Source organism: Geotrypetes seraphini, chromosome 3 (assembly GCF_902459505.1).
Source record: "Geotrypetes seraphini chromosome 3, aGeoSer1.1, whole genome shotgun sequence".
Taxonomy (NCBI): Eukaryota; Metazoa; Chordata; class Amphibia; order Gymnophiona; family Dermophiidae; genus Geotrypetes; species Geotrypetes seraphini.
The window spans coordinates 233,544,691-233,571,989 of record NC_047086.1 but is presented as its reverse complement, the minus strand read 5'-3'; the positions used below and the strand labels follow the sequence as shown (position 1 = coordinate 233,571,989).

Genomic DNA, 27,299 nt, shown 5'->3' with positions numbered 1-27,299 from the left:
GGCAAATTCGTTTTAAGATTGCGTTATTAATTTTTAAAGCTTTACATGATGTGTTTCCTTTGAGTCTGATCTCCACAGTGAAGATTTATAAACTGGCTAGAAATTTAAGATCATCAGAGATATGTTTTTGGGAAGTATGAGTACTTTCTTTTAGACATGTTAGATTAAATATCTCTAGAGATATTGGGCTCCTTTTACTAAGGTGCGCTAGTGTTTTTAGTGCACGCTGCCCCCCGCGCTATGCGTAAAAACTAATGCCAGCTCAATGGTGGCTTTAACGTCTAGCGCGCGTGGCAATGCAGCGCACGCTAAGCGCGCACTAAAACCGCTAGCTTAGTAAAAAGAGCCCATTTTTTTTTTAGAATTTCAGGTCCCAAGCTTTGGAACTCTTTGCCACAGCATCTATGGCAGATAGACTCAACTGTCGCATTTTGAAAACCAATGAACGGGGAAAGGACTTATATAGTGCCTTTTTGTAGTTTTACAACCACACTCAAAGGGCTCCTTTTACGAAGGTGCACTAGCGTTTTTAGTGGTTACATTGCCACGCGCGCTAACCCCGTGCTACACGGAAAATACTAATGCCAGTTCTATGGAGGCATTAGCGTCTAGCGAGCCTCCTTCGTAAAAGGAGCCCAAAGTGTACTTCAAGCATTTTCCCTATTTGTCCAGGTGGCCTCCCACTCTATCTAATGTAGCTGGGACAGTGGAGGATTAGGCAATTTGCCCAGAGTAGCATGGGATTTGAACCCACAACCTCAGGGTGCTGAGGCTGTAGCTCTAACCACTATGCCACATTCTCCTTTCTGCTTTAAAAAGCTTTCTCCCGAGTAATGGTAGAATTGGAAACTGTATTGTAATGGATTTTTAGTTTAAATTTTGTCAGTATTTGAGTTTGTTTTATTTAATGTGTGTTTCTGGGAAGCTGCCCAGAATTGTAGATGGTGTGGTGTAAAAATTTTTTAATAAATAAAATGTATCATACCTTTAAGCACACCCATTTATACCAGCCATAATTTACAATTTTCTGTATATTATCTCCTAGATTCTATAAATGTCACCCAAATTTGGGCCATTATCACTCAATACCTGGCTGCTAACAATCAATTAATGGTATTAATTGGCACTGATTTAGAGTTGCCACAAGAGGTCACGGCAGCATGTCCTCTTAGAGGCTGCAAGGGGCAAGAGTGAGTGGCCTTCACTCCTGCCCCAATCAACCACACTGGACCACCAGGGATATCAGACAGGCTCGGGGGGGGGGGGGGAGGGGGGTGTCTGGGGTCATTCCAGGGAGTAATGGGAAGGTTTTTATGACCCATGGGCCAAGTGTTATCCTATTCTGTTAAAATGTCTGGAGAGCTATTTTGACCCAAACAGACATTCTTAATCCCCTTTGTTATATAATTTTTTTCTAACTCCCATTGTGTTGGAAAGAAAATCAAAATATGGAGAATGAGTATTTTGTTATTGCTTTACACAAAATTTGTGATAGAAAACTGGATGGTTGTGTGCTACACAGCTTCACAGTTATATGGCCGACTAGACTGAAAGTACATACATTGGGCAGAATTCAATAAATAGTGCCTGAAGTTAGGCACCAGGAAGATCCACAGTAAGCTCCGGGCAGAGTGTCCTTTACTAGCATAACATGGATTTTTCACCTAACTTTGGGTGCCAGCAAGCTCACCAGTTTATGGCAGTTAGGTGTGCATTGTATAGTAACATTCTGTCTAACTTCTGGGAATGCCCCTTCATCTGCCCATGCTCCTCCCATAAGCCATGCCCCTTTTGATTGCATGCCATAAAATTTAGGCACGGATGTTATCGAATTGCACCTAGGGGCGATACGTATGCAACTCCAAACTGTTGCCAATGAACATCAATTATTGCTTGCTGATGACTCATTAACAAGTTACTTTGTGTGCGCCTCTGTCCTACCGTGTTTCCCCGATGATAAGGCAGGGCCATCAAATAAGACAGCCCCCCCTTTTTAGAAAAAATTGTAAAATAAGGCACCCCTCCCCGCAAATAAGCCACCCACCGATACCTGTGCTTACCCGAATCGGGTGGTACGGTGGGTGACTCCGTGTGGTCCCTCCGTCTACCGCGGGGGTCGGCAACCCGCGGCTCCAGAGCCGCATGTGGCTCTTTTCCACCTTTGCCGTGGCTCCGGTAGTGTGTCACGCAGGAATGCAACTTACAAGTCCAGCGTCGCGGCGGGAAATAGCCATGCTGAGCAGTGAGCTCAGCACGTACACAGATGAAAGCCTTGCTTGCTGATTGGTCCGGCGGCCGTGCCGCCGGACCAATCAGCAAGCAAGGCTTTCATCTGTGTAGTGCTGAGCTCACTGCTCAGCATGGCTATTTCCCGCCGCGACGGACTTGTAAGTTGCATGCCTGAAAAAGAAATCATCCTGGCCGGGGTCTGTGTCATGCTCCGGAGATCTACAGCCTTCCTATCTCCCTCTCCCTTCTACCTGCTTCCGGCCACATCCCCTGCTCCGCGGCTCTCTTCGGCAACTCAGCAGCAGCGATCGACACAAGCTTCTGACGTCGGGGCCTACCCTCTGCGAGTCCCGCTTGTTTCAACTTCCTTTTTCCACAAAGGCGGGACTCGTAGAGGGAAGGCCTCGATGTCGGTAGCTTGTCTTGATCACTGCTGCTGACGAGTTGCTGAAGAGAGCCGCGGAGCAGGGGGGTGTTGCCAGGTGCAGGTAGAAGGGAGAGGGCCAGATGCAGGACTCGTGGGTGAGGGAGGAGAAGAGAGAGGGGAGGGAAACAAAAGGAAATATTTCATACTGGGCTGGGCCGGAGTGGAGGGAGGGTGGAAAGACATTGAAAGGGTAAATAAGGCATCCCCCCGAAAATAAGCCCTAGAGCATATTTTGGCCTTCCAAAAAAAATAAGACAGTGTCTTACCATCGGGGAAACACGGTAGGTGTCCACATTCGAGTGACCAACTTTAGATTACCTATATAGAATCCAGGGGGATTGTCAATCATATCCAACCATCTTGTCATTGCATAGCAGTTCTAATGCCATTGGCTCTTGGATTTACAAGTGGCTGTGTGGTAATAGCACAAAAAAAAAGCTTTTCTTGATCCAAATAAGAAGGCTGATGCACTCGCTCTTGGGATTTCCTGCAGGTTAGCAACCTAATGAGCTCATTATAAAAACTGCAGTTGAATATTAGCTACAAGGCCTGAATAGCTGCATCTCCAGGGGGGGTGCAATTATCTTTTTTTGCAAAAGTGCTGTGCAAAGACACTGTGGCATGCCAGTTTTCAAAAAGTTCATAAATAACAACTTGCATTGATTTTCCTACATCACAGTTTGTTATTAACTTTTATGTCTAGCAGATTACACATAAATGGATTACACACATGAGGATGGGCCCAATTTTGAGAAATGTTTTCTACAAACAGGATCTAGATGCAAAAAAAGGCCAGCAATTCTGCATAATTTGATGCGTGTTTAATACATCAGCTTCATGGTGAGCATATTTATGTTTGAAGGATGTTCTTTCACATTTCCCTAATTTGGATGTTTTGGACCTTGTGTTTAGGCATTATTAGTAGGTCTCTGCTGAGATTAGACGGTTATAGAATATAGAATGGGAAAAACTCACCTTGCTTTTGAACTCTAGATAGAGTGAACGATTTCCATTTCCCATCATTGTGGATCTTATTGCTGATAGCAGAAGCTGTGCCTGAGCCCAGATCATAGCTGACTTTTATTCGACCATCACTCAGCTCAACACTCATGAAATCTTTCTGTTAATAAAATGCAAATGGCACACTGCCATGACTGTATACAGTAAAAATGGACTGAGGAAATAAGAAAGAACTTATGCACCATCATACTGTTATATGTGATGTAAAATGTCCAGTTCCCCTGATATTGTACAAAAGGCACTACTGAACACGGAGCCTTTTATGAAATATGTAAGGATATCAGCAAATACATGTGTATTTACTGGCATGTCCAATAGGAGGAGCCATTTTACTAAGCTTTTTCACCTGGTACCTTCCACATAAAAATATAGGTGAAGATATGTGGAAGTAGCCATTTTCCAACTTCCATCTGCCAGCATATTCCTCCTTCTTCCAGCCCCAGAATCAGATCCTTTCCCAAATCCCCTTCTCTCAACTCAGTCCCCATCCCCCATCTCAGCTCTTTGCACTTTTCCCAGCATCAGCTTCTTTCTCCCAATTGAACTCTCAGCACCAGCACAAACTGCCAGCTCCTTTTTCCCAGTTCCCAGCTTCTTTCTCCCAATGCCCAGCCCCCCTAGCCCCTTCTTCCAAATTCCCAGGAGTACTCCAATTCCAACATTAGTCCCCAGCTCCTTTCTATCAGTGTTCTGCCCTCAGCCCCAACATTCATCTCCAGTCACCATTCCTCAGCTCCCTCCTATCTGCCTCCCCCAACTGTGTTACTACTTTCTTTTCTTTCTTATCTGCTCAGCAGATACATCAATAAGGCATCCAAAAAAGAGGAAAGCAAAGCTTGGGGGCAGAGGGGGCATAGTCTTACAGCTGTGGAGGGGGTCAATCATTGAGGTAGGTTTTTGGTGCCCTTAAATTTGGGCATTCTGAGCCCAGGTACATAATCAGATGGCCAGTGTTTTGTAGGCCTGAGCCCAAAGCAGGTGAGCACTGAATTCATCCCCAGCCCCACTCTCTGACAGGAATCTCCAAGTCCTGCCAGCTGAAGTTCTTCTTCTTGTCCAACAGCCAGCGCTCTTCCAAGAGCTAGTTGACTGCACTATACAGTAGTAGGGCAGATGATGCTGTGGCTGACCACACATGCTCAGTGTTTGTGTATGCTATTTGGAAGAACGATGGCTATCCAAGGAAAAGGAACAAAGTTTTTACCTGGCAGGATTTAGGGATCCCTGCCAGCCACAGCAAGAGTGCCACAATTTTGGGTGGGCCTGAGTCCAAGATGGATAAACCCCCGCCCCCCAAGGCCGTGCCACTGTCTGTCTGAGCTAGTGCCACCTGGCTTGCCTCTTAAGCTGGCCTTAGTGTCCCTGTTCCCTTCTCCCTACTTGCCTTTTTCCCACCCCAAGTGGTCCAGATTCTTTCTCCTTTCCCCTCCCCCTTTCCCATGTGTCCCAGCATATAGCCCTCTTTCTCTTCTCCCATCCAGCATGTTTTCCTTTCTGGTTCCCTACCCTCCCTTCTCAAAGTTCCATGCTCTAAAATTGCCCCCTCTGTCTCCCCCACCTCCTACAGTCTGCCCCTGGCCTCAAGCTCCCAACTCCCTTCCCTCAAACCTGTTGTGGTTTCGTGCTCATAAACAACATCCCCCCCCCCAAACAAAAATGTATTTATTTATTAATTTTTCTATACCATTCTCCCAGATCTCAGAACTGTTTACATGAATTTATTCAAGTACTCAAGCATTTTTCCCCTCTCTGTCTCAGCGGGCTCACAATCTATCTAATGTACCTGGGGCAATGGGGGGATTGAGTGACTTGCCCAGGGTCACAAGGAACAGTATGAGTTTGAACCCACAACCTCAGGTTGCTGAGGCTGTAGCTTTAACCACTGTGCCACACTGTGTTATAGACCTGCTGGCACACAGCCATGTGCTGCAGCGCTTACACACATGCTCTGCCAAAACCTCTCGTACTTCCTGCTGCCGTGTGATAGGTCCCACCAGAGCCTGTCTGTAAGCACTGCAGCACGAGGCTGTATGCCAGCAGGTGTATTGCACTTTGTTGTTGTTGTTTAAGAGCATGGAACTGTGTCAGGTTTGAGAGGATCGGAAATGGGGCACTTTTGGATGGAAAATGAGAAGAGAAAGGGGAGGCAGTTGGGCATGAATGGAAGGGGAGGCAGGGGAAGGCACTTGCTCTAACAGTGTTTGATGGGGAAGTGCCCCCCCCCAACTACACCCTTGAAGGGAGCAGTAACTTTAGAAAGCTGCTCTCAACTCTCAGTGGGTGGGTAGATAGTGAGTTGTTGTACATGAGTTTTCCCCATGCGCAGCTTTCTAAAATTGCTGTTCCCTCTGTACATGGAGAAACTATGCCATGCAGTCCTGCATCTATGTTAAAAGAGACTCTATGTTTGGAGAAACCTCATGTAAAATCTTATGGGAATTCCCCACATTTTGCCTTGGACATTTGAATGCCTTTCTCCAAATTCTAAAATCTGCCTCAAAGTATGCACTAACCTTTATAACCTGCATTCCAAAAGATTTATTGTCTGCACCTTCAACAAGGATGGAGCCATGGCTGCCAACACCCCCTGCTGTTTTGGCCATGCCCTCCCAAGCCTGTTGCTGCTGCCATTACTGTATCACCCTCTGCCCAGGCCTGCTGCCACTGGCACCACCTTTCTCAGCCGCACTGCCGCTGCCCCTGCCCCAGACAGGCCCACTAATACCACCACGCTTCTTCTTCAGCACTGATATGAGGCTATCCTTGACACTGCTGCATCCTGAACTCTATGATTATTTCCTGTTCAAAAGGGCAGGTTGCATAGTGCTAGAATGCAGGCTTGCTTATTCTGTAAGTAGGGTTACCAGACGTCCGGAATTTCCCAGATATGTCCTCTTTTTGAGGACATGTCCAGGGATCCGGATGGCTTTTCAAAACCCACCACTTTGTCCGGGTTTCGAAAAACTTCTGGTAATGAGCGATGTCGGGATGGCATTTGCACATGACCAGATGCAACACGGTGATGTCACGCGCATGTGCGTGATGTCATCACATCACCCCAGCGCATGCGCTAATGCCGTGCAACGTCACTCATTGCCTGCGCGGGTCGAGGGGGCGGGGCTGGGGTGGAATGGGGTGTGGCCACCTGGAGTAGGGAGGGTCTGGGGGAGGGGCCATGGGACCAGATTTTCTGTTTGAAAAATCTGGTAACCCTAGTTATGAACAAGGTAAGTGTAATGCCACACAAAAGGTGACACTCCCCTGCCATGCTTACCTTGCTTATTGTGTTCTGCTGTCCCTGACATTCAATCTAGGCATGATCTATTCAGGGATTTGTGTTGGCGTTTTATAAAGAAATAGTCAAATACAACAAGAGATCAAGGACTTGCAAAGCAAAATCAAACAAAACAGATCTCAATCTATCTAAAAATGGAGGAAAAAAAGCCTCAGCGGTCCATGTAGTGCAATAAGTGAATATAAATAAATCAGCACTTATCTCGTAGCCCAATGGGGACCCGTTTCACCTACTAGCTTCCTCAGGGGATCCAAGTGCTGTGTCTTGAACAGTTTGTCATACTTCACACTGCCTTTAATGTGCTGTCTAATATTGCTTAATAAAAGAGCTTGCAATCTTTTATCTTTTGATGTAATAAAAAGACATCAAACCATAATATGAAACCTACCAGGTCCTGCGTAGCAAGGTACATTAGCAAAGCACTGGAAGAAAAGGTCTTGAACTTGAACATAATAGTTGAGATATTAGGATTCCAGCGGGTTGGGCGACCGACCAAAGCATAGCCTTCTCCGTCAAACTGAACAGTTCCCTCGCTGTCTGTAACCTGCGGGCTAGAACCAGAGGAGCTTTCAGACCAGAGTTTAGCTGTTTCCCTTACCTGTATGAATTTTGGCTAGGAAAGAGAAAAACCTACAAATCAGCAATGCCCTTTCCCTCTCCTATTAAGCACGAAATAACTCTGTATTGTGACACCTTTACAAAAGCACAAGTATTGATTATGGTTTAATAATGTCCGTATTGAAAGCATCCCAGGAAATGCAAGCTCTGTATTGCAACACCATTACAAAGCTCATATAAACTGCTTTGAATTGACTCCCGCAGTCATTAGCAGCAGTATAGAAGCTTTCAGTGAACAATAAACAAACATGTAGGCATGGAGAAAGAAAGAGCTAGACATTAGAGAATGACACGGTGACAAAATTCATCACAGTTCCCGTCCCCATGGATAACCGTGGGAAATAATCCCATGTCATTTTCTAGTGTCTATTTCAACCTCAGTCCTTCTACACCAGCATTCTTCAAAGCAAAGCTTGTGGGTCAGTGGTTGTGGCCATTCATACTCTGATTCTTATGTGAGCCAAGGATAATGAAGCCATTGTGACATCACTGATGAGGTTGGCTCTTAGGCATTGGTGGAATGAGGCATTATGACATCACAATATCTGCTCTGGATACCAGACACTGTCATTCTTTAGTATCTATCTCAATCGCAGTCCTTCTACACCAGCATTCCTCAAAGCAAAGCTTGTGGGTCAGTGGTTGTGGCCATTCATACTCTGATTCTTCCCTCTCTCCTTAAAGAATGACATGAAGATGGTTTCCCGCGGTTATCCGCGGGGACGGGAATGGTGATGAATTTTGTTACCGTGTCATTCTCTACTAGACGTCAATGCTTCAGATGTATATATTTACAGGGGCCGAAAAAACGATCAAACTTTGAAGCGACTAGCTCAAGCTGAAGCATATTCCCCTAACAAAGCTTAATAGAGCGAAACAGGGGCCCTGTCGGGAGTTTGCTAAAGGGGGGTCTGTTGAAGAGTACTGTTTGGATCTGGGTACATTCGGACCCTTTGTTAACACCTCTTTTCTGCACCCTGCTTACACACCTTGTGGCAGAAATTCCTGCTGCAGATAAGTTTTTGTTTGTTTCTTTGCTTTGAGTTATCTGATCAATATTTTTATTCAAGTAAGGAATTATTACATAGAGTGGAGTTTTTCTAGCCCAAGGATGCATCTGCATCTTCAAAATTCTTTTTGAAGCTGTTTTGTCCGGAGGATCGAGGTGGTTTTTTTTTTTTACTAAATCCAATGTGACACTGAGGTCTTTTCTTCACTTTTAAGACTAAGGGCTCCTTTTACGAAGGTGCGCTACGCTTTTTACCGCACGCACCGGATTAGTGCGCGCTAGCCAAAAATCTACTGCCTGCTCAAAAGGAGGTGGTAGCGGCTAGCGCACGCGGCATTTTAGTGCGCGCTATTCCACGTTTTAAGGCCCTAGCGCGCCTTTATAAAAGGAGCCCTAAATCTGTGGCATTCTTTCCCATTGTTATGTGTTTCCTGAAAGCATTATATTGTTGTATATTTACAGGGGGTCAGTTTTTCTGTTTTAGTTTGACAGCCTGTTCCAGTGTTTCAATTAGTATGTAGAGTGATAGAAAATGTAGTGTCGATAAGATATTATGTATAAGAACATAAGAACATAAGCAGTGCCTCCGCCGGGTCAGACCACAGGTCCATCCTGCCCAGCAGTCTGCTCCCGCGGCGGCCCAAACAGGTCATGACCTGTCTAAATCACCAGAAGGGGCCCCCATTCCACCTTGGTTTCCTATTGAGTCCTATCTTCCCATCAAAGTCCTAGCCCTCCGGTCTTGCACATGCACGACCTGGTTGGGATTCTATATTTATTTTCTGGTTAGCTTTCTCAGTATCCCACGATCCTTTTATCCTTCAGGAATCCGTCCAGTCTCTGTTTGAATCCCTGTACCGTACTCTGCCTAATCACTTCCTCCGGTAGCGCATTCCAAGTGTCCACGACCCTCTGGGTGAAAAAAAACTTTCTTGCATTTGTTTTGAACCTATCTCCCTTCAGTTTCTCCGAATGCCCCCTCGTACCTGTTGTCCCCTTCAGCCTGAAGAATCTGTCCCTATCCACCCTCTCTATATGCTAAGTTTGAGAGAATTTTACCTGGCAATGTAAGCAAGTTTGAAAAAATTTGGGAACCTTTATATAACTTTGTGAACTTACCCCCTCTTTTACGACACTGCGCTACCAGTTTCTACTACTGGGAGCCACGCTGAATGGCCCGTGCTGCTCCTGATGCTCATAGAGTTCCTATGAGCGTTGGGAGCAGCGCAGGCCATTCAGCGCTAACGTTTTAGCACCGGCAGCGGCAGTAACTGCTCTGATGCTCATAGAATTCTTATGAGCGTCGGAGCAGTTACCGCCACTGTCGGCGCTACAACCCGCACTAAGCGTTAGTAAAAGGGGATAAGTGTAATCTAATGTAAAATTGTTTATGGATTTATAGTTAAGACTGCAAAATAGACTAGAGATGATTGCAATACCTAGGGTTAAGATAGGCTTTTGTTTTAATATAGGATAGCTGGGGCACGGGCAGTGTGTCTGGGAGGGAATGCATGGATGGGAGAACATCGCAGGGGAGGAGACATAGGCATCCTGGGACTGTCTGCCAAGTCTCTTCCCTGAAGAAGCCCTTTCTGGAAACATCAATTGCTCCTCCTAAACTTACTTGCTCCACTTCATCACTGACGCTGAAACCGTGGATTGAAGACAAAGTTTTATTTTATTTTTCTTTCCAGCTTATGATTTATCTTTAATCTTATCTATTGTTTTGCCTTTTGTCTTTGTTTTGTTCTATTTCTATCATTTAAATTTCTCCAGAATTCTACTGTTCAACGGCTCCCCCTTCTGCTTCTATTCCTTTCTCTCCTACCTTCCAAAGTATTTAGATCAATGCTGTCTTGTTAAAATGTTTATTTTATTTTTATTTTTCCTCTAACTCTACTTTTCACTTCTCTATTACCCTCCAGGTACTTTAGTTAGATTGTGAGCCTTCGGGACAGTAAGGGAATTTTTCAAGTACCTTTCTTATTTCTAATCTTAATGTATATTTTCTGTAAACCGCTTAGAACCTAACGGATGTAGCGGTATATAAGAAATAAATTACATTACATAAGTATGATCTGTATAATTTGTATTGTATTCTTTTGTTTATCTTTTTTGTTATATGACAAAATTCAATAAAATATATTAAAACAACTATTGTTAACGATTATATCCCAACAACTTTATTGCTCTACAGTTCAATCCACTTTGCTTTTATTAAAACTAAGGGCTCCATTCGTGTCAATTCTGACGTCGGAGAGGACATTCTGGGCCAGGCAATCGCTGCCTGGATGGCCTAGAACGTCCTCTCCGATGTTAGAATTGACATCGGGTGGCTAGAGTTGGTCGGCCCCGCGGGGAAGAGAAGCAGGGCAAACTCGGCACCGGCCTGTTCCCAATGGCGGCAGTGGCAGCCTATTCCCCAGTGGTGGTGGCAGCATTTTCCCAATGGTGGTGGCATAGGGGAGGGCAGGGAGAAAGAAAGAAAGGGGGGGGCAGGAAGCCAGAAAGAAAGAAAGAGGGCAGGGTGAAACAAAGAAAAATGGGGAACGGAGAGAGAGAGAAAGACAGACATACAGAACGAAAGAGGGTGTGGAGAGAGAAAGAAAGAAGGGGTCAGGGTGAGAGAGAGAGAAAAACAGACATACAGAAAGAAAGGGGGTATGGAGAGAGAGAAAAAGAAAGAAGGGGCAGGGTGAAACAAAGAAAAAGTTTGGGAAGGGAATGAGGTCTGGAGGAGAGGAAGCATACAAGAGGCTGAAAGAAGGGAAGAAATATTGGATGCACAGTCAGAAGAATAAAGTGCAACCAGAGACTGATGAAATTACCAAAGGTAGGAAAAATTATTTTATTTTCAATTTAGTGATGAAAATGTGTCTGCTTTGAGAATTTATATATGCTGTCTATATTTTGCACTATGGCCCCCTTTTACTAAACCGCAATAGCGTTTTTTAGCGCAGGGAGCCTATGAGCGTTGAGAGCAGCGTGGGGCATTCAGCGCAGCTCCCTGCGCTAAAAACCGCTATCACGTTTTAGTAAAAAGGGAGGGGGAAAATTTGTCTATTTTTGTATAGTTGTTACTGAGGTGACATTGCATAAAGTCATCTGCCTTGACCTCTTTGAAAACCCACGGAATATAAATGATAATTAACATTTTCTCTGCATACAGCGTGCTTTGTGTTTTTAAAATTTTATTGTTGGTAGATCATTTTGACTTGGCCACAAAGGTAAGGGGGAGGGAGGGGAGCTGCTGAAAGACATCTAGTAATCCTTGCAGGCTTGACTGTGCAGGGAATTATTTTTGTAAAATCATGTTTTGTTATGTGACTGGCATTATTTAGACTTTAATTTCTATGAATGAATAGAATGAAAATGATATAAATTACTTGCTTGTTTTTATGTGCGTGCGCTGAAGGAAAGTGGAGAGAGAGTGGGCTGAGGACACTGAAGGGAAATGGGGAAGAGAGAGTGGGGAGAAGACGCTGATTTATAAATTGACAATTGTACAGAATATTGTTTCTTTTTTATATTCATCCATAGCTGCATGTTAATGATGTGCTCATATGCACTTATTTATCATCATAACATATACATCATCATTAACATGCAGCTGTGGATGTGTAAGGACAGGCTGAGGAGGATGGATGGGAAGGAAGGAAGGTGCACATATCAACATATCATACATTTTTAACATGCATGATACAGCTATAGGCAAGCTGAGGAGGATGGGATCATTCAGATGTGTATGTTCAGATATGCGCTCAGATGTGTAGTTTTTTCTGATATATTTATTAAGCTTACAGTATTTATAAAAACACATTTAATACTTGTTACAAAAAATATTGTGCAATTGTGATCTACTTCTGGCCTACAAAGGTCAAAAGAAATCCTTAACTGAGATTTTACATTCAAAAGTGAATTATAGCTACTAGCACTATTATTTATTAGTTATTTATTATGCAGATGTTTGTTAGTTTGTTATTAGTTCAGTATTAGATATATGTTAGTTTAGAATAGATAGGTATAGATTAGTTTAGTTTAGGTTAGGTTAGGGCCCTGCTGAAAGAGTCTACCTTGACGTGGTTGCAGGCTAAAAATCTCAGTAAGGGGCCCAGAAATTTCTGATGGCGGCCCTGAGTTGCCGTACAGTGAGAGATTAGAGAAACTGGGTCTCTTCTCCCTTGAAAAGAAGGGACATGATCGAAACATTCAATATAATGAAGGGAATAGACTTAGTAGATAAAGACAGGTTGTTCACCTTCTCTATGGTAGAGAGAACGAGAGGGCACTCTCTAAAGTTGAAAGGGGATAGATTCTGTACAAACCTAAGGAAATTCTTCTTCACCCAGAGAGTGGTGGAAAACTGGAACACTCTTCCGGAGTCTGTTATAGGGGAAAACACCCTCCAGGGTTTCAAGACAAAGTTAGACAAGTTCCTGCTAAACTGGAACGTACACAGGTGAGGCTGGACTCATTTAGAATACTGGTCTTTGACCTGAGGGCCGCCACATGAGCGGACTGTTGGGCAGCATGGACCACTGGTCTGACCCAGCAGCGGCAATTCTATTTACTTTTTAAGAAGTTCAGAGTTATGGGGGAGACTAAAAAAGCAACTAACCCCCTCTTTTACAAAACTGCGATAGCTGTTTCTAGCGTGGGGAGCCGCAGTGAATGGCACGCACAGCTCCCAATGCTCATAGGAACTCAATGAGCGTCGGGAGCAGCGCGGACCATTCAGTGTGGCTCCCCGTGCTAGAAACAGCTATCGCAGTTTTGTAAAAGTAGGCTTAACTATTTGATAAGATTATATATTAAGACTAATGAAGAGGTGGGTGTGTAAATCTCATGGCAATTAGAGACTATCTGAGCTTTGAGTGACACTTTTGAAGTCCACTTGGAGTGATTTAAGCCAATTTGATTAAACTGTGCAAAGATAGCAGATATACTGAAAGTTGGAGTTGGTGTTGAATTATATTTCATGGGATAATATCTCTTGGGATAAACATATAAGAACTGCACTTCTGGCTTTATGAAACAAGTGTGGGCAGAACTAAATTCTTCGTTTCCTCCCCTACCATATTGTTCATCTCTTTCTCCAACTTTTTTACTTTTATTGTAATCCGCTGATTCCCTCTTTCCTCATTTTCTCAATTGCATTTTTCGTTTTGTTTTACTTTTTATTTTCTACCCTATTTATTTTTTTAAATTCATTTATTTTAAATTTTATATATATTTTTTTTTTATCGTAAACTGCTTAGATTTACCTCCTTGGCTTTATATTTGCGAGACGAATGTGAACCCAAGGCTTGTTGAGACTGGTAAAATGACTTTCTGCTGCGTAGGAGTTAAACTATGGAACTCCCGTGTGGGCCAAATACGAAACTGCCGTGAAAAGGGCACGTTTAGGAAATTACTCAAGACGCAACTATTTGTAGATGCCTTTATCTAGTCAATAATTGCCCTCCCTGGCAAAGCTGATGAACTGTTCACGACCTTTCTTAACATGGTTTTAGTTTGTAGATATGATTTTTAAGGCTTATTTGTATGTCTGTTATGATGATTTTGTTTGAAATTATGTATGTAATTTCGTAAACCGTTTAGTATTAAACGGTATAGAAATTTTTTTAATAAATAAAAATAAATTGAACTTGACATCTGCGTGTGCTCCGTGGTAAGGCATTTTTGGTTGTAGTAAGCACACGTTAGTGCTTACTACAGTTTAATAAAAGGACCCTTTAATGACACTGCCCCTAAAACATAAATGAAAATGAACCAAAACAAAACAAATAATACTGCAAATAGGACAGAAAATGAAATTATTTTGGGGTGTTCATCCCTAATAAATGTCCCCTCTGGCAGAGAATGCTAGAGTAGAGAGATTATACGAGGCACCTATTCACCACCCAGTGTTTGTCTTTGATGGAGTCCTATAATTATAAAGTTTGGCTTTTGGAAAAGAATAACCTAACATGTCTCCTTTACTGATCACAAGAGAAAGTCTCATCAACTATGCTTTCATTTGCATCCAAATAAGAGCCCCAGGAACACTATTGTTTTTGCAGTGGTTCTGCTTTCCATTTCTTGTTAGCATTTGTTATGTATTTTCGTTTCGGCATTTAATAAACACCCTGTCAGAAATGAAATGGAAACAAATGATAAATAGAATTAATTGCAGTCTGGTATCATAAGACTAGTACGGTAATAATTTTGAGGCAGCGGCGGCAGTCAGACAATAGAGGAATTGCTTTTATCCCCTTCTCTGACAAGATTTATAAGTAAAAAAAAATGGGGTGAAATAAATAAAATAGAATCCCATTTAGGGAGGTTGTGTTTGTGAAGAACTAATCTAGCACTAAATGTTAAAATAAGTCATCTCAGACATTATCATCAGATCGTTTAGCTAGAAGTCCCTCAGATCATTAACTTTTTGGTAGTATTTACTTTGAACATTACAGTGAAAGGGCCAGAATTGTTATAATAGAAAAGGGAACTTTTTGAAAGCAAGAACTTTGGTATCATAATGTTATTTTAAATCACTCAATAATGTTTGCACTTTTGGGGGAATCTGGGGGGAGGGGGGATTGGTTTTCATATTATTTATCCTGAATTTGATATACCATCTAAACTGGTGAGCAGATCCAGGTGGTGTACAATCCAGAAGGAATAATTGGGAAGGAACGCCATTCAAAACAGGATAGGGTTCAAGCCAGCAGACAACAACAAACAAACTATGATCTGAGTAATCAGGGGGGTCATTTTTAAAAAAGAAAGACATCCAAAAAAATGGCATAAAGTGGCACTTGGACATTTTAATCGCCCAAACATCCAAGTGCTGATTTTCGAAACAGATTTTTTAGATATCTTGCAGGTCATTTTCCCTCCAGTATGTCTAAATCTTAAGGAGGCATGTTAGAGGCGTGTTTTGAGCAGGACTAGGGAGGCCTTAGGACTTGGACGCCTTGCAGGGATAATGAAACCTTTTTGAAGACGTCCAGGGCATCATTTAGACATTCAGAGTTAGGTCTGTTTTATAAGTGCATAAGGTCCAAAAAGGTCCCCACACTGCCCAGGTGATCACTTGATGCATGAAGGTATGAGCCGCATATACTCCTCCAGTAGTCACTGACCTCCCCCCTCCTATCCCCAAAGATGTGAAAGAAACAGTACATACCAGCCTCTATGACAGCTGCAGATATTATGGGAAATCCTAGTACAGCAGTAAGCATGTGTCTGGAGTAGCCTGGTGGGAGGTATAAAGAACCATAGAGAGGGGGGATCCAGGCCCATATCCCACCCTACCCACTACATTTATGGTGGAAAGTTTGAGGCCACCAAAACTCACCCAAAATTTATTGTACTGCCATATAGTTGACATCTTCAGGGATACTGGGGTGTTAGACAGGTAGGTATAGTAGATTTTAGGGGAGTTTTGGAGGGCTCGCCATACACTATAAAGGGGCTTTGGTGAAATGTGTACCTGGCACCCTTTTTGTGAAGTTCATAGCAGTGCTCCCTATGGTGTTCTACTGATCTGTTAGCCCAAATGGCCTTGTTTTGGATGATTTGCATTCGGATGTGTTGATTTTTGAAAATGGCAGAATAAAATGGACATCCTAAGGGCCAAAACATTTAGATGAGTTATTTCCCCCCCCCAAAAAAAAAAATAAAAAATGATATAGACATCTTGCAGTTTCGAAAATTGTCATTTTCCCAACCCAATCTTTGGACATCCTTGTGGAAACATCTTAGATTTTCCATCGAATATGCCCCTCCACATGACAGCCCAGCACCCACTCACCATAAAGCCAGGTTAAAAAAAAATACGTTTTGAGTTATTATTTTATGTTATTTTTGACATCATCAGAACAATCACATGCCACACTGCAATGGGATTGCCAATGGGCTCACTTTTCTTTTTTCTTCGGACACGCCATAGTCAGCAGAACATTTTTTTGTTTGGGGAGTGGCCCAAAAGCTCCGCCCCAGACCCGCCCCCATAATAGTACTAATTGTAATACCATTTTTTACATTTATTTTTCATATATATACACAATATAATCTTATTAAAAATACATAATGGTTAACCACATAATTAAACTTCACAAAGCGCACTGTATGCTTCTCAACATTCACTCCTATCAGAACACCTGGCCTTGGTCACATATGTAGAACACAGATAAACTCTATGCAAATACGGGATCACAAACTAAAAATATTAATAACATATTTCTCTGAAAACAAGACCTATCCCGGGAGCGGACTGCTGAGCACAATGGACCACTGGTCTGACCCAGCAGCAGCAGTTCATATGTTCTTAAAGGTGCTCCTAATATAAGCACTACCCCAAAAATAAGTCCTAGTTAAGATCGACCCCTGAAGCCCCTCCCAAATGTCCCCGACTTCATCCCTGACACTAGTGCTGCCCAATTCGACAAAAAAATTGGACTCTTCAATTCAGCGATTCCTACCCCAGTGAGACCTGACATACCTCCACTCCGAGGCTTCCAAAAACAGCAGCGGCAGCAGTGCTCTAAACAGGCTGCTTAATGGTCTTCCTCACCGGGGCCGTCACTGTCATTGACATGGCAGAGGGGAGGCCCCAGTGGGGAGGGCCGCGAAGCAGCCCATTCAGAGTGCTGCTGCTGCCGCTGCTGTTTATGGAGGCCTCAGAGCGGAGGTATGTCAGTCTCACAGTAGGGTTGGTGGGGTTCTGCTGCACAGGGGAATGGGAGGGAGGGATAGAAAGATGCTGCACAAGGGGGGGGGTGAGAGGGTCAGTGGGGTTCTGCTGCACAGGGAGATGGGAGGGATATAAAGATGCTGTACAAGGGGGATGGGTGAGAGGGTCGGTGGGGGTTCTGGTGCACAGAGGGATGGGAAGGAGTGATAGAAAGATGCTGCACATGTGGGAGGGGGAAGGAAAGAGGAAGAATTGTGGTGGAGGAGAGGAAAAGAGAGTTAATTGTTGTACATTAAAAAAAAATTAGACATTCCCAAAAATAAGCCCTAGTGCATTTTTTGGACCCAAAATTAATATAAGACACTGTCTTATTTTTTAGGAAACACGGTATATATAAGTGAAACCCTAAGATGCAAGACTCTGCTTGTAGTACAACCCCAGAGAAATAGAAACAAATGCATTTCTTCCTGAACAGTGCAAAATATAGACAACAGATGCAGATTCTCAAAATTGATACAATTCAATCACTAAATTGAAAATAAAATAATTTCCCCTACCTTTGTTGTCTGGTAATTTTGTTTTTCAAACCATCCCAGTTTCTGACTGCACTTCCTTCTGTCTGTGCTCTTAATTATATATCCAGGGCCTTCTTATCCATTTGCTGTTTTTCTCTCCTTCTTCACTTTCAGCCCTACATCCATTTTTAGCATTAACTTTTAACATTCAACTTTCTTTCATTTTTCTGCTTTCTTCTCAAAATCTGTTTATTTTCAAATGTATTCCATTCCCATCTATCCATGTGTACAATCTCCTCCCTCTTTCTTCTCTCCTATTCCCATCTATCCATAACAAGCATTTCTTCTTATCTCTTCCCTGCCACACCCATTGCTGTGCACAATCTCCTCCCTCTGTCTCCCCTTCCCCTCCATCTCTGTGCACCATCTCATCCCTCTCCCATGGTCAGACAACTCTGTCTTCCCCCTTCCCCCTCATATGGTCTGGCATCTTTCTCCTTTCCTTCCCATAGCCTTGAATCTCTCTCTTCTCACATGGACTGGCATCTCTCTCTCCTTCCCTCCTCTTCTTTTTGTAGTCTGGCATCTCTCCTTCCTACAGTTTAGTATCTCTCTTTTCCCTCTTTCCCATTCCGTGATCTGGAATCTCTCTCTCTCTCTCCTTCCCATTCCAGTGATCTGACATCTCTCTATTCCCTCCTTCCATCACCCTTCTCCGGAATCTGACATCTCTCCCTTCTTTGAGTTATCTCTCCTCCCTCTCAATGTAACATTTCTCCCTCCTCCTCTCCACCACTATCATGTCCAACAATTCTCCCTCTTTCTTCCTTTCCCTCTCACTCCACACACCTATGTCCAACAATTCTACACTCCTTTTCCCTCCCACTCTGGCAGCATTTCTTCTTTCCCCTCCCACTACAACAAACTGTGGAGCATCTCTCTTTTCCTCCTTTCCTAACCCCCTCCCCCCTAGTCCATGCATTTGTCCTTCCCAACTCTCTCCCACTACGTGCACTATTTTCCTGCCCCACCCCCAGTCCCTGAGCATCTTTCCTCCTGCTTTCCCAACTCCCTACCCCCAGCCTGTGGCATGTATCAGTTATGTCTTTCCTTCCCCCCTAGTGGGACCCTGCTGCACAACTGCTTTCCGGCTTTTGACTTTCAACTCTAAATTCCCGACTTCTCCACACCTACCTCCTTACCAGTGGGGCTTTTTTGGTTTGTTTGTTTTTTAAAAAAAATCTTCAGGCAGTGTCGATAAGATCAGCGTGCTGCCGTCGGCCTGCTCTGGAATCCTTAATTCAGCAGCAGCCTGCCTATGCGGAAACAGGAAATCGCTGCTGAATGAAGACTTTCAGGGCAGGCCGATGCTGCCCGAAAAGTTAAAAAAACGACAAACACCAGTGAGGCAGTAGGTGTGGGGAAGTCGGGAGTTTAGATTCGAAAGTCAAAAGTCAGAAAGCAGTCGTGTGGCAGGGTCCCGCTAGGTGGGAAAGAAGGAAATAACCGATACACACCGACCAGTGGGGGAGCAGAGCCACTGCCAATTTTGGGGGAGGTCACATTCCCCGTGGCCCCCTGTTCCGATGCCTATGGGACACATTGATTCAGCCTAGTTTTTCTCCTTGTGTTTAGTATTACAGAGTTCAGCCCCTTCTAAGGGAAATCAATTCAGGAAATCACTAAAGACATGTCTAAATTCACTATAATCCAGCACTAAATCTCAATATAACCATGATCCTTGAAGTTACTGCTATGAATACCCATTAATCTTATTGTAAGCTGCAACGAATCTTTGCTGATAATTGTGGAGTATATGAAACTTTATGGTTTGGTATGGAATATATAAATCTGATTTATTTTAGCCCCCTCTTGACTGATCCATGTGTGCACTTTCAGGAAACAGTGATCTGACATCTCTCTATTCCCTCCTTCCATCACCCTTCTCCGGAATCTGACATCTCTCCCTTCTTTGAGTTATCTCTCCTCCCTCTCAATGTAACATTTCTCCCTCCCTCCTCTCCACCACTATCATGTCCAACAATTGTGGTTCTTTTCCCTGTTGTTAGGGAATAAATGGTGTATGCAAAATGATATTTTCCATGTCGTTTCAAATGAATTGTAGATTCATTAGGTTAAAGCACCCACCTAAATTTTCACCTGCTTTTTCTTGTGAACGTTTTACAACCCAAAATGAGATACTTGTGTTTTAAAAAGCGAAATTGTCTCCTCACTTGACTTCACCCCACCTGCAGGAGTGCTCCCAAATAATGTGATCGAAAATGTATTTTTTTAGAAAAGTGGACTACTCTATCAGCATTTCTCATTTTCAAAGAGCTCGCAGATGTGAGTAAAAAATGTTCTTTTCCCTGACAAAATGAATTTAAATACTGCCATCTCACATAAGGAAAAGGCTAGAAAGCTGCCAATCTAAACTAAAAATTCAAATGGAAACCACCTATTTAGATAGGTAAATCAAAATGAAAAACTGCTCAAGGTATAGTTCAATATTTATTAGCAAAACCTAATCCAGGCAGGCAGAGGCTGAGCAGAACCCAAATTTCAGTATTCACGAGTTTGTCAGTCACCTATAGAACTAGCACTGCATCTGGACATTTTTGGCAACATGCGTGTGTTTAACCAAAAAGATTCATGCTCTGTGATTTAGGACCCTAGACAAGCTGCATCTAAAACTGACAAGGAAAATAAAGAAAACCAGATGATTTTCAGCCACCAGCACTCAGCATTTTGCTGACTGCTGCCAGTGGTAAACCAGGAAATTCAATTACAGGCCATGTTCGGGATCCGGCATTGAATTTCCAGGTTTGTGGAACTGGCACAGAGCCGATTAAGTGAGAAATCAGAACCAGCTATAGGTTACCACATAAACATAGAACTGACTTGTATGTGGTCCTATTTTTGCAATTAAAATGGGCATATAAGTTCTGGATATCAGCACTTAACCAGCCAAGTGCTGATTCCACCCCTGGAATACCCCTGCAATAGCTGGTTTTGACTTCAGTGCTAACTGGTTATTTTCAGTGGCACTAACCAGTGCCATTGAAAATGACCAGTTAGCCCCATATAGGCAATTTAATTGGCCGGAGCCATTTCTGGCCAGTTAAATCGTGATGAATATCAAGCCTAGTGTGCCTAAATAGCTTAGACTGCAATTGTCAGGTGGATGTACATGTGGGCACTGCTTAGGGTTACCATATTTGTGAAGACAAAAAAGACTCATACCCCTAACCTACCCCACCCCACCCTGTCACCACCTCTGCCTCCCACCAGTTTCACCCCCTGCCTCACCCCACATGCATCCCATCAGTCTGGCCGCTGCCCCCCCCACCATTCACCCATTTCCGTAGTCCCCCTTCTCATCCTCTCTATCATTTTAGTGCTTCTCTCTCTTTTCCCCTCCTTCCAACTTCCTTCCCCCACAGGTGCTTCTCTTCTCTCTCCTTCCAACCCCCCCGTGGGTGCTTCTTTCTCCCTCTACCCCCTCCCATGAATGCTTCTCTCTCTATCTCTCTTGCTCTCCCTCCAACCCCCCTGTGGGTGCATCTTTCTCTCTCCCTCCCTCCAACCCCCTGCTTTAGGTCCTTATCTCCATCTCCTCCTCCCTCAAACCCCCCTTCCATAGGTGCTTCTCTTTCTCTCTCCCTCCCTCCAACCCCCTGCTTTAGGTCCTTATCTCTATCTCCTCCTCCCTCAAACCCCCCTTCCATAGGTGCTTCTCTTTCTCTCCCTCCAAACCCCCTTCCCACAAGTGCTTCTCTCCCACAAGGAGCAATTGAAGCAGTCAAAGAGAAGTGGGAACCCAAAGATAGGCACATGAGAAGTAATGAAGTCCAATTGAATCAATAGCTCTTTATTTTAGAATGTAACCTGCAGGGCTCAACACAAGCTGTGCTTTGGCCGAAAGCCTTCATCAGGAGTCCAAATCAGAATATCCCCAAAACAATATAACAAAAGAAAGAGCTTGTCCAAGACTATACAGTGTTCCATACATAATGCCCACAAATAGAGATTTAGATTGTGGCACGTATATTTGTGTAGCGAGGGTGAGCAGCGCCCCTCTCCCACCCTCTTTCCCGCCTCCCCTACCGCATACGCACACCCCTTCCCTGTACCTTTTTAACTTCGATGCGAGCAGCCATCAATTAGCTTTCTCTGACGTCACTTCCGGGTCTCGTGTCCAGAAAGTGATGTCAGAGAGAGCGCCACAGCTGACGCAGGCAGCAAGTTGGTGGCCGTTAAATGTATTTTGCCTTTACTTTTTCAATTTCATACATTTATTTTTATTTAAGTACTCTGACCATGTACTTTGAACAACATTACGATTTAGTAAATCTAGCTCTTACTATGTATTGTACATAAATGGAGAGGCACTTGCACACACAGAAAAAAAAATACAAATGTGAAAGATTTACAGTTTCTGGAACAAGTTACATAGTAGATGATGGCAGATAAAGTCCCGAATGGTCCATCCAATCTGCCCAACCTGATTCGATCTAAAAATTTGTTGGTTTTTTTTCTTCTTAGCTATTTCTGGACAAGAATCCAAAGCTCTGACCGGTACTGTTCTTAGTTTCCAACTACTAGAGTCTCCGTCAAAGCTCACTCCAGTCCATCTACACCAGTGGTCTCAAACTCGCGGCCCGGGGGCCACATGCGGCCCGCCAGGTACTATTTTGAGGCCCTCGGTATGTTTATCATAATCACTAAAGTAAAATAAAAGTTTCTTGATCATATGTCTCTTTAGCTATAAATGACAATATTATTACTAAGACTTAGCCAAAAGTAAAGCTTTAAAGAGTTTTACCTCATGCAAAATTGTCATTTCTTTAACAAGGCATTAACTATTTTTTCTGAGGCCCTCCAAGTACCTACAAATCCAAAATGTGGCCCTGCAAAGGGTTTGAGTTTGAGACCACTGATCTACACCATCCCAGCCATTGAAGCCCTCCCCAGCCCATCCTCCACTAAATGACCATATACAGACACAGACCGTGCAAGTCTGCCCACTCAGTACTGGCCTTAGTTGTTTTTCTTTACGTGCATATACATATATACTCAGTTAAATGGATAGATGTCACAAATCTGTAAGCCCAATTTGTCAAGGCTTTTCCCACTGACAAAGTATGGGAACAGTCTTGGTGATCTGTATATTATATACCAACCTGACTGTGCATCCTTTGCAGTCTCCTTCTCTGTCTCTGTAATTCCATAAGCCTATCGGTTTGTGGTCCAGGAACGTTTCACCCATGCAGCCGGAGAATGTGGTGGTCTTAACAGCATCAGATTTCTGTGCAAGCGAGATGAAACCACAAACCCTGTCAGAGTTTGATTTGAAGAACCTGTTTCTTTTAATAATTTATATGCAATTAAATACAGTACTGCTATAAAATAAAACTTGGCTCCCAACATTGGTCTAAAAATTGTCAAGCTGTGCAGAAGTAAGCCTCTGTCCTCCTTTAGGCTTTGCACTGAAAGATTTCAGAGGTCTATTGGGGAGAGTTGATGAAGCAGTTTTTCAACGAAGTAGGATTGTAGGGGAAACCAGGTAGAAAGTCTAATGGAACCTTTTCAAGTTTCAAGTTTTATTTATTTTTGATTAATCGCTTAATTAAACATTTTTCTAAGTGAATTACAATAAATAAAATAACATGTAATTTTAACAAAGTATTAAAAACATGTAATATAACAAAGTATTAAAAATATAAAACAAAACAGGTAAACAAAACAAAAACTAAATAAAACAAAACATAAAAGAACAATAGATAATATCAGAGAGAAAGTTTTTTTTTTTTAACCTTATTTATTTATTTTCAACATTACATTAAGTGTTAAAATATATTCATTCACAATAATAATAAATACATCATTTAAAAACAATCATTGATACATTTCATAAATTCTTATCCCCCTCCCACCCCTTTCCCATCCTCCCCTCCCATATATTCCATTATCATCTGAAACATGTAATAATCATTTCCCCCCTCCCTGCACCTAAATTGATAAATATAAGGGAAACAATTTCAAATTACGGTAATCTTTACAATACTTTGTTAATGGTTTCCATACATTCTGAAACTTCTTAAAATATCCCCGTTGCAATGCAATAAACCTTTCCATTTTATAGATGTGGCATAAAGAGTTCCACCAGAAGTTGTAATTTAATCTCCTCCAATCCTTCCAATTACATGTAATTTGCTGAATGGCAACACCAGTCATTATAAGTAGTAATTTATTGTTATTTGCAGAAATCTGACTTTTTGCTCTCATTTCCATACCAAATATCACAGTATCATAAGATAATGCCACTGGATTATCTAATAAATTATTAATATCAGAGAGAAAGTTAATAAAAGGAAAAAAGGTCTAATAATGCAATTTACAGGTTAAAAGCATCTGTGAATAAAAAGGTCTTTAAGTTCTTTTTAAAATTGTCTAGATTACTTTCATCTCTCAGTTGTAACGGTAAGGAATTCCAAAGTTGTGGAGCTGTTACTGAAAATATTTCCTGGCGACGGGTTCCAATAATTTTTAGAGATGGAATTACTAATAGTTTTTGATTTGTTGAACGAAGGGAACGTGAAATATTATATGGGATAAGGACTTTACTAATGAATAAAGGTTAATTGGTATTTATATAGTGTTGAATGTAAAGGAAGGGTTCAGGAATTTGGCTTGCAATGGGAGTGTGAGCCTCTTGTTGAGTATCAAATAACAACCCATTGAGCAATATGGACATAATTTCAGGGGTTTGTTGCTCCTCCCCTCCCCCTCAACTTTATATTGAAGCTCAGTAGGGAGGAAGGCATTTGTTTTCAACTGAGACTGCATATCCTAAATATAATGGACACATTTTGACTGTCTAGATTTAGGAAGATTTCAAGCAGAAAATATAGGTGACTTGTTTTGGTTGAAATTTGTTGCCTATATTAGGCACACAGTCTTGCCTGAAAAAAGCCTTGCTCATGTCTAACTCAGGTGCCTAATTCTACATAAGTTATCTAGGTAAGAGAAGGGACATCTAAGACTTGACATGTACAATTAGCAGAGTATTTTACTAAAGGCTCCTTGAAATACATATCTAAATGCCAGGATATAGTGAGAGTCCCTAAAAATATATATATAAAAAAAGAATAAGAGCATCCCTCAGAGCTCTGCATATGTAAATACCACGTAAGCCACAGTTTTGCAACCCAGGCTTGTGGAACTGAGCCACAAAATGCTAGGTTTTTTATCGGGTTTTTCCTGACGTTGTTTTAAACTCCAAAGGGATAAGTTCTATTGTCCCCTCAATCAGTCCTCATTCAAATGTGCAATTAACACATTCACTTATGTGTGTCCATGAGCAGGCTAAATATTGACATCTAGCATTTTTGAAATATGTAGATATCAAAATGGAGAATCCATGCAAACTTTTTAGGCCAGCCAAAGACTGCTGACAATATGCGCCCTTCAAAACTACGAGCCCCTTTTACAAAGCTATGGTAGCACTTCTCCTATGGCAAATGCACTGAAGCCCATTCAGTTCCTATGGGCTTTGGTGCATTTGCCATAGAAAAATCACTACCGTGGCTTTGTAAAAGGGGCCCTATGGCTGTAAACTCATAGTAATGGCTGTAAACTCATAGTAATTCAGAAAAGTAGCAAGAAAAATGTTTATTTAAAAACTAATCTTTAAGCCCGTTACAGTAACGGGTGCTAGAATACTGTTCACCCTCTATGTTGCCCCTTCCATTCACTGCCCTCTCTTCTCTTTCCATCCAGTGTCCGCCCTCTCTCTCTCTCTGTCCCATATGGCCTCTCTCCATCTCCTCCTTCCTTTTGCCTTGGTCTGGCATACCTTCCTCCTTCCCTCCAAGCCATTCTCTCCCCCTCTGCTCCCTTTCCTCATTTAACTACTTCATTGGTCAGCAGCAGCATTCACAATTCATTGCTGTTGCTGGCTTCAGGTCTTTCTCTCTGGCCGGTCCTGTCTTCATGAAAACAGGAAGTAGGCAGGACCGGCCAGAGAGGAAGGCCTGAAGCCGGCAACAGCAGCGAATTGTAAACGCTGCTGCTGCCTGAAGCACCCGAGGCAGACGCTTCTCTCCCCTCCCAGCCCAACCCCCGCTGACTCTGCGACCCTCCCAGCAAGATGACTTTAAGATCAAACCTCCCTCCAGCGTTGGCAGCCGCAGCACGCTAAACAGTCTGCTTTGGCTTTCTTCTGCCGTTGAGTCTATCTGTTGCGTCATTGATGACATCATCGGTGATGCGGCAGAGGGACTCAACTGCAGGAGAAAGCCCGAAGCAGCCTGTTTAACGTGCAGCGACTGCCAACGCTGGAGGGATGTTTGTACCGGTGCAGAAGCAATATGTCTCTCCCCCTCCAGTACCTGTGCAGCACTTTGCTGCGGCGCATCCTCCCATGGGGGGGGGTTGCACAGTGGGAGCCGGGTGAGAGCGGTGATCTCCAGTTGGGGGAGGGGGGGTTTGCACATTGGGAGCCAGGTGAGAGCAGCGATCTCCAGTTGGGGGAGGGGGTTTGCACAGTGGGAGCCGGGTGAGAGCGGCGATCTCCAGTTGGGGGAGGGGGGTTTGCACAGTGGGAGCCGGGTGAGAGCGGCGATCTCCAGTGGTGGTGGGGGGGGGTTTGCACAGTGAGAGCCGGGTGAGAGCGGCGATCTCCAGTTGGGGGAGGGGGGTTTGCACAGTGGGAGCCGGGTGAGAGCGGCGATCTCCAGTTGGGGGGGGTTTGCACAGTGGGAGCCGGGTGAGAGCGGCGATCTCCAGTTGGGGGGGGTTTGCAAAGTGGGAGCCGGGTGAGAGCGGCGATCTCCAGTTGGGGTTTTTATTTTTTTTTTTTAAGTTGAAAGCCGGCGCTGCAGCTCCTCTCTCGATCCTGGTGCAGTTCGAGAGAGGAGCCGGTACCATTCACAGTGAGAGGCGGGGGTGAGGAAGGCCGCCGCAGCTGTGTAATTTTTTTTTTTATTTGAAAGCCACCGCGAGCAAGTGGTGACGTAAAACCCGCGCATGCGCAATCGTGTTTTCGCGACGGATCAGGGAACACAATTTTTTAGTGCGCATGCGCGGCCTAGCATTTTATTATATTAGATGTACTATCTGAAAAAACATACACAATAAAACAATGCAAACAAAACATAGCAAGACATCATTAACCCCCACTTTTATGAAGCCACGGCCGGCGATAAAAAAAACTCTAAAACGGCTTCATAAAACTGAGGGTGGGGGGGGTGGAAATAACACTTCATGTTACTGTTAGTATCATCCACCTTAAGATATCACCTTAAGATACTCCAAGATACAGTGGGATTGGGAAGGCCCATCATTCTGAGCACAGGGCCCTATAGGCAGGAGGGAGTGGGCATCCCTCCTGCCGATTTGTCATCCGAAGGTATAGGGGTTTTGGGGGATGTCAGAGGGGTCTTGGAATGTTGGGGGATGTAGGGAACATGTCAGGGGGTCTGGGGATGTTAGGTTGTTGTCCA

General features: G+C 43.4%; 1 protein-coding gene across 1 annotated transcript in view; it reads right to left on the bottom strand.

Moving 5' to 3' along the window:
* LOC117357257 (laminin subunit alpha-2-like) overlaps positions 1-27,299 on the bottom strand; it is a 466,835-nt gene that overhangs the window by 147,087 nt on the left and 292,449 nt on the right. The window contains exons 32-34 of the mRNA XM_033937630.1: positions 22,977-23,101; positions 7,360-7,522; positions 3,632-3,776 (exon numbers count right to left, since the gene is read on the bottom strand). Of these exons, the coding sequence (XP_033793521.1) occupies positions 3,632-3,776; positions 7,360-7,522; positions 22,977-23,101 (433 nt within the window). The remainder of the gene's footprint in view (positions 1-3,631; positions 3,777-7,359; positions 7,523-22,976; positions 23,102-27,299) is intronic.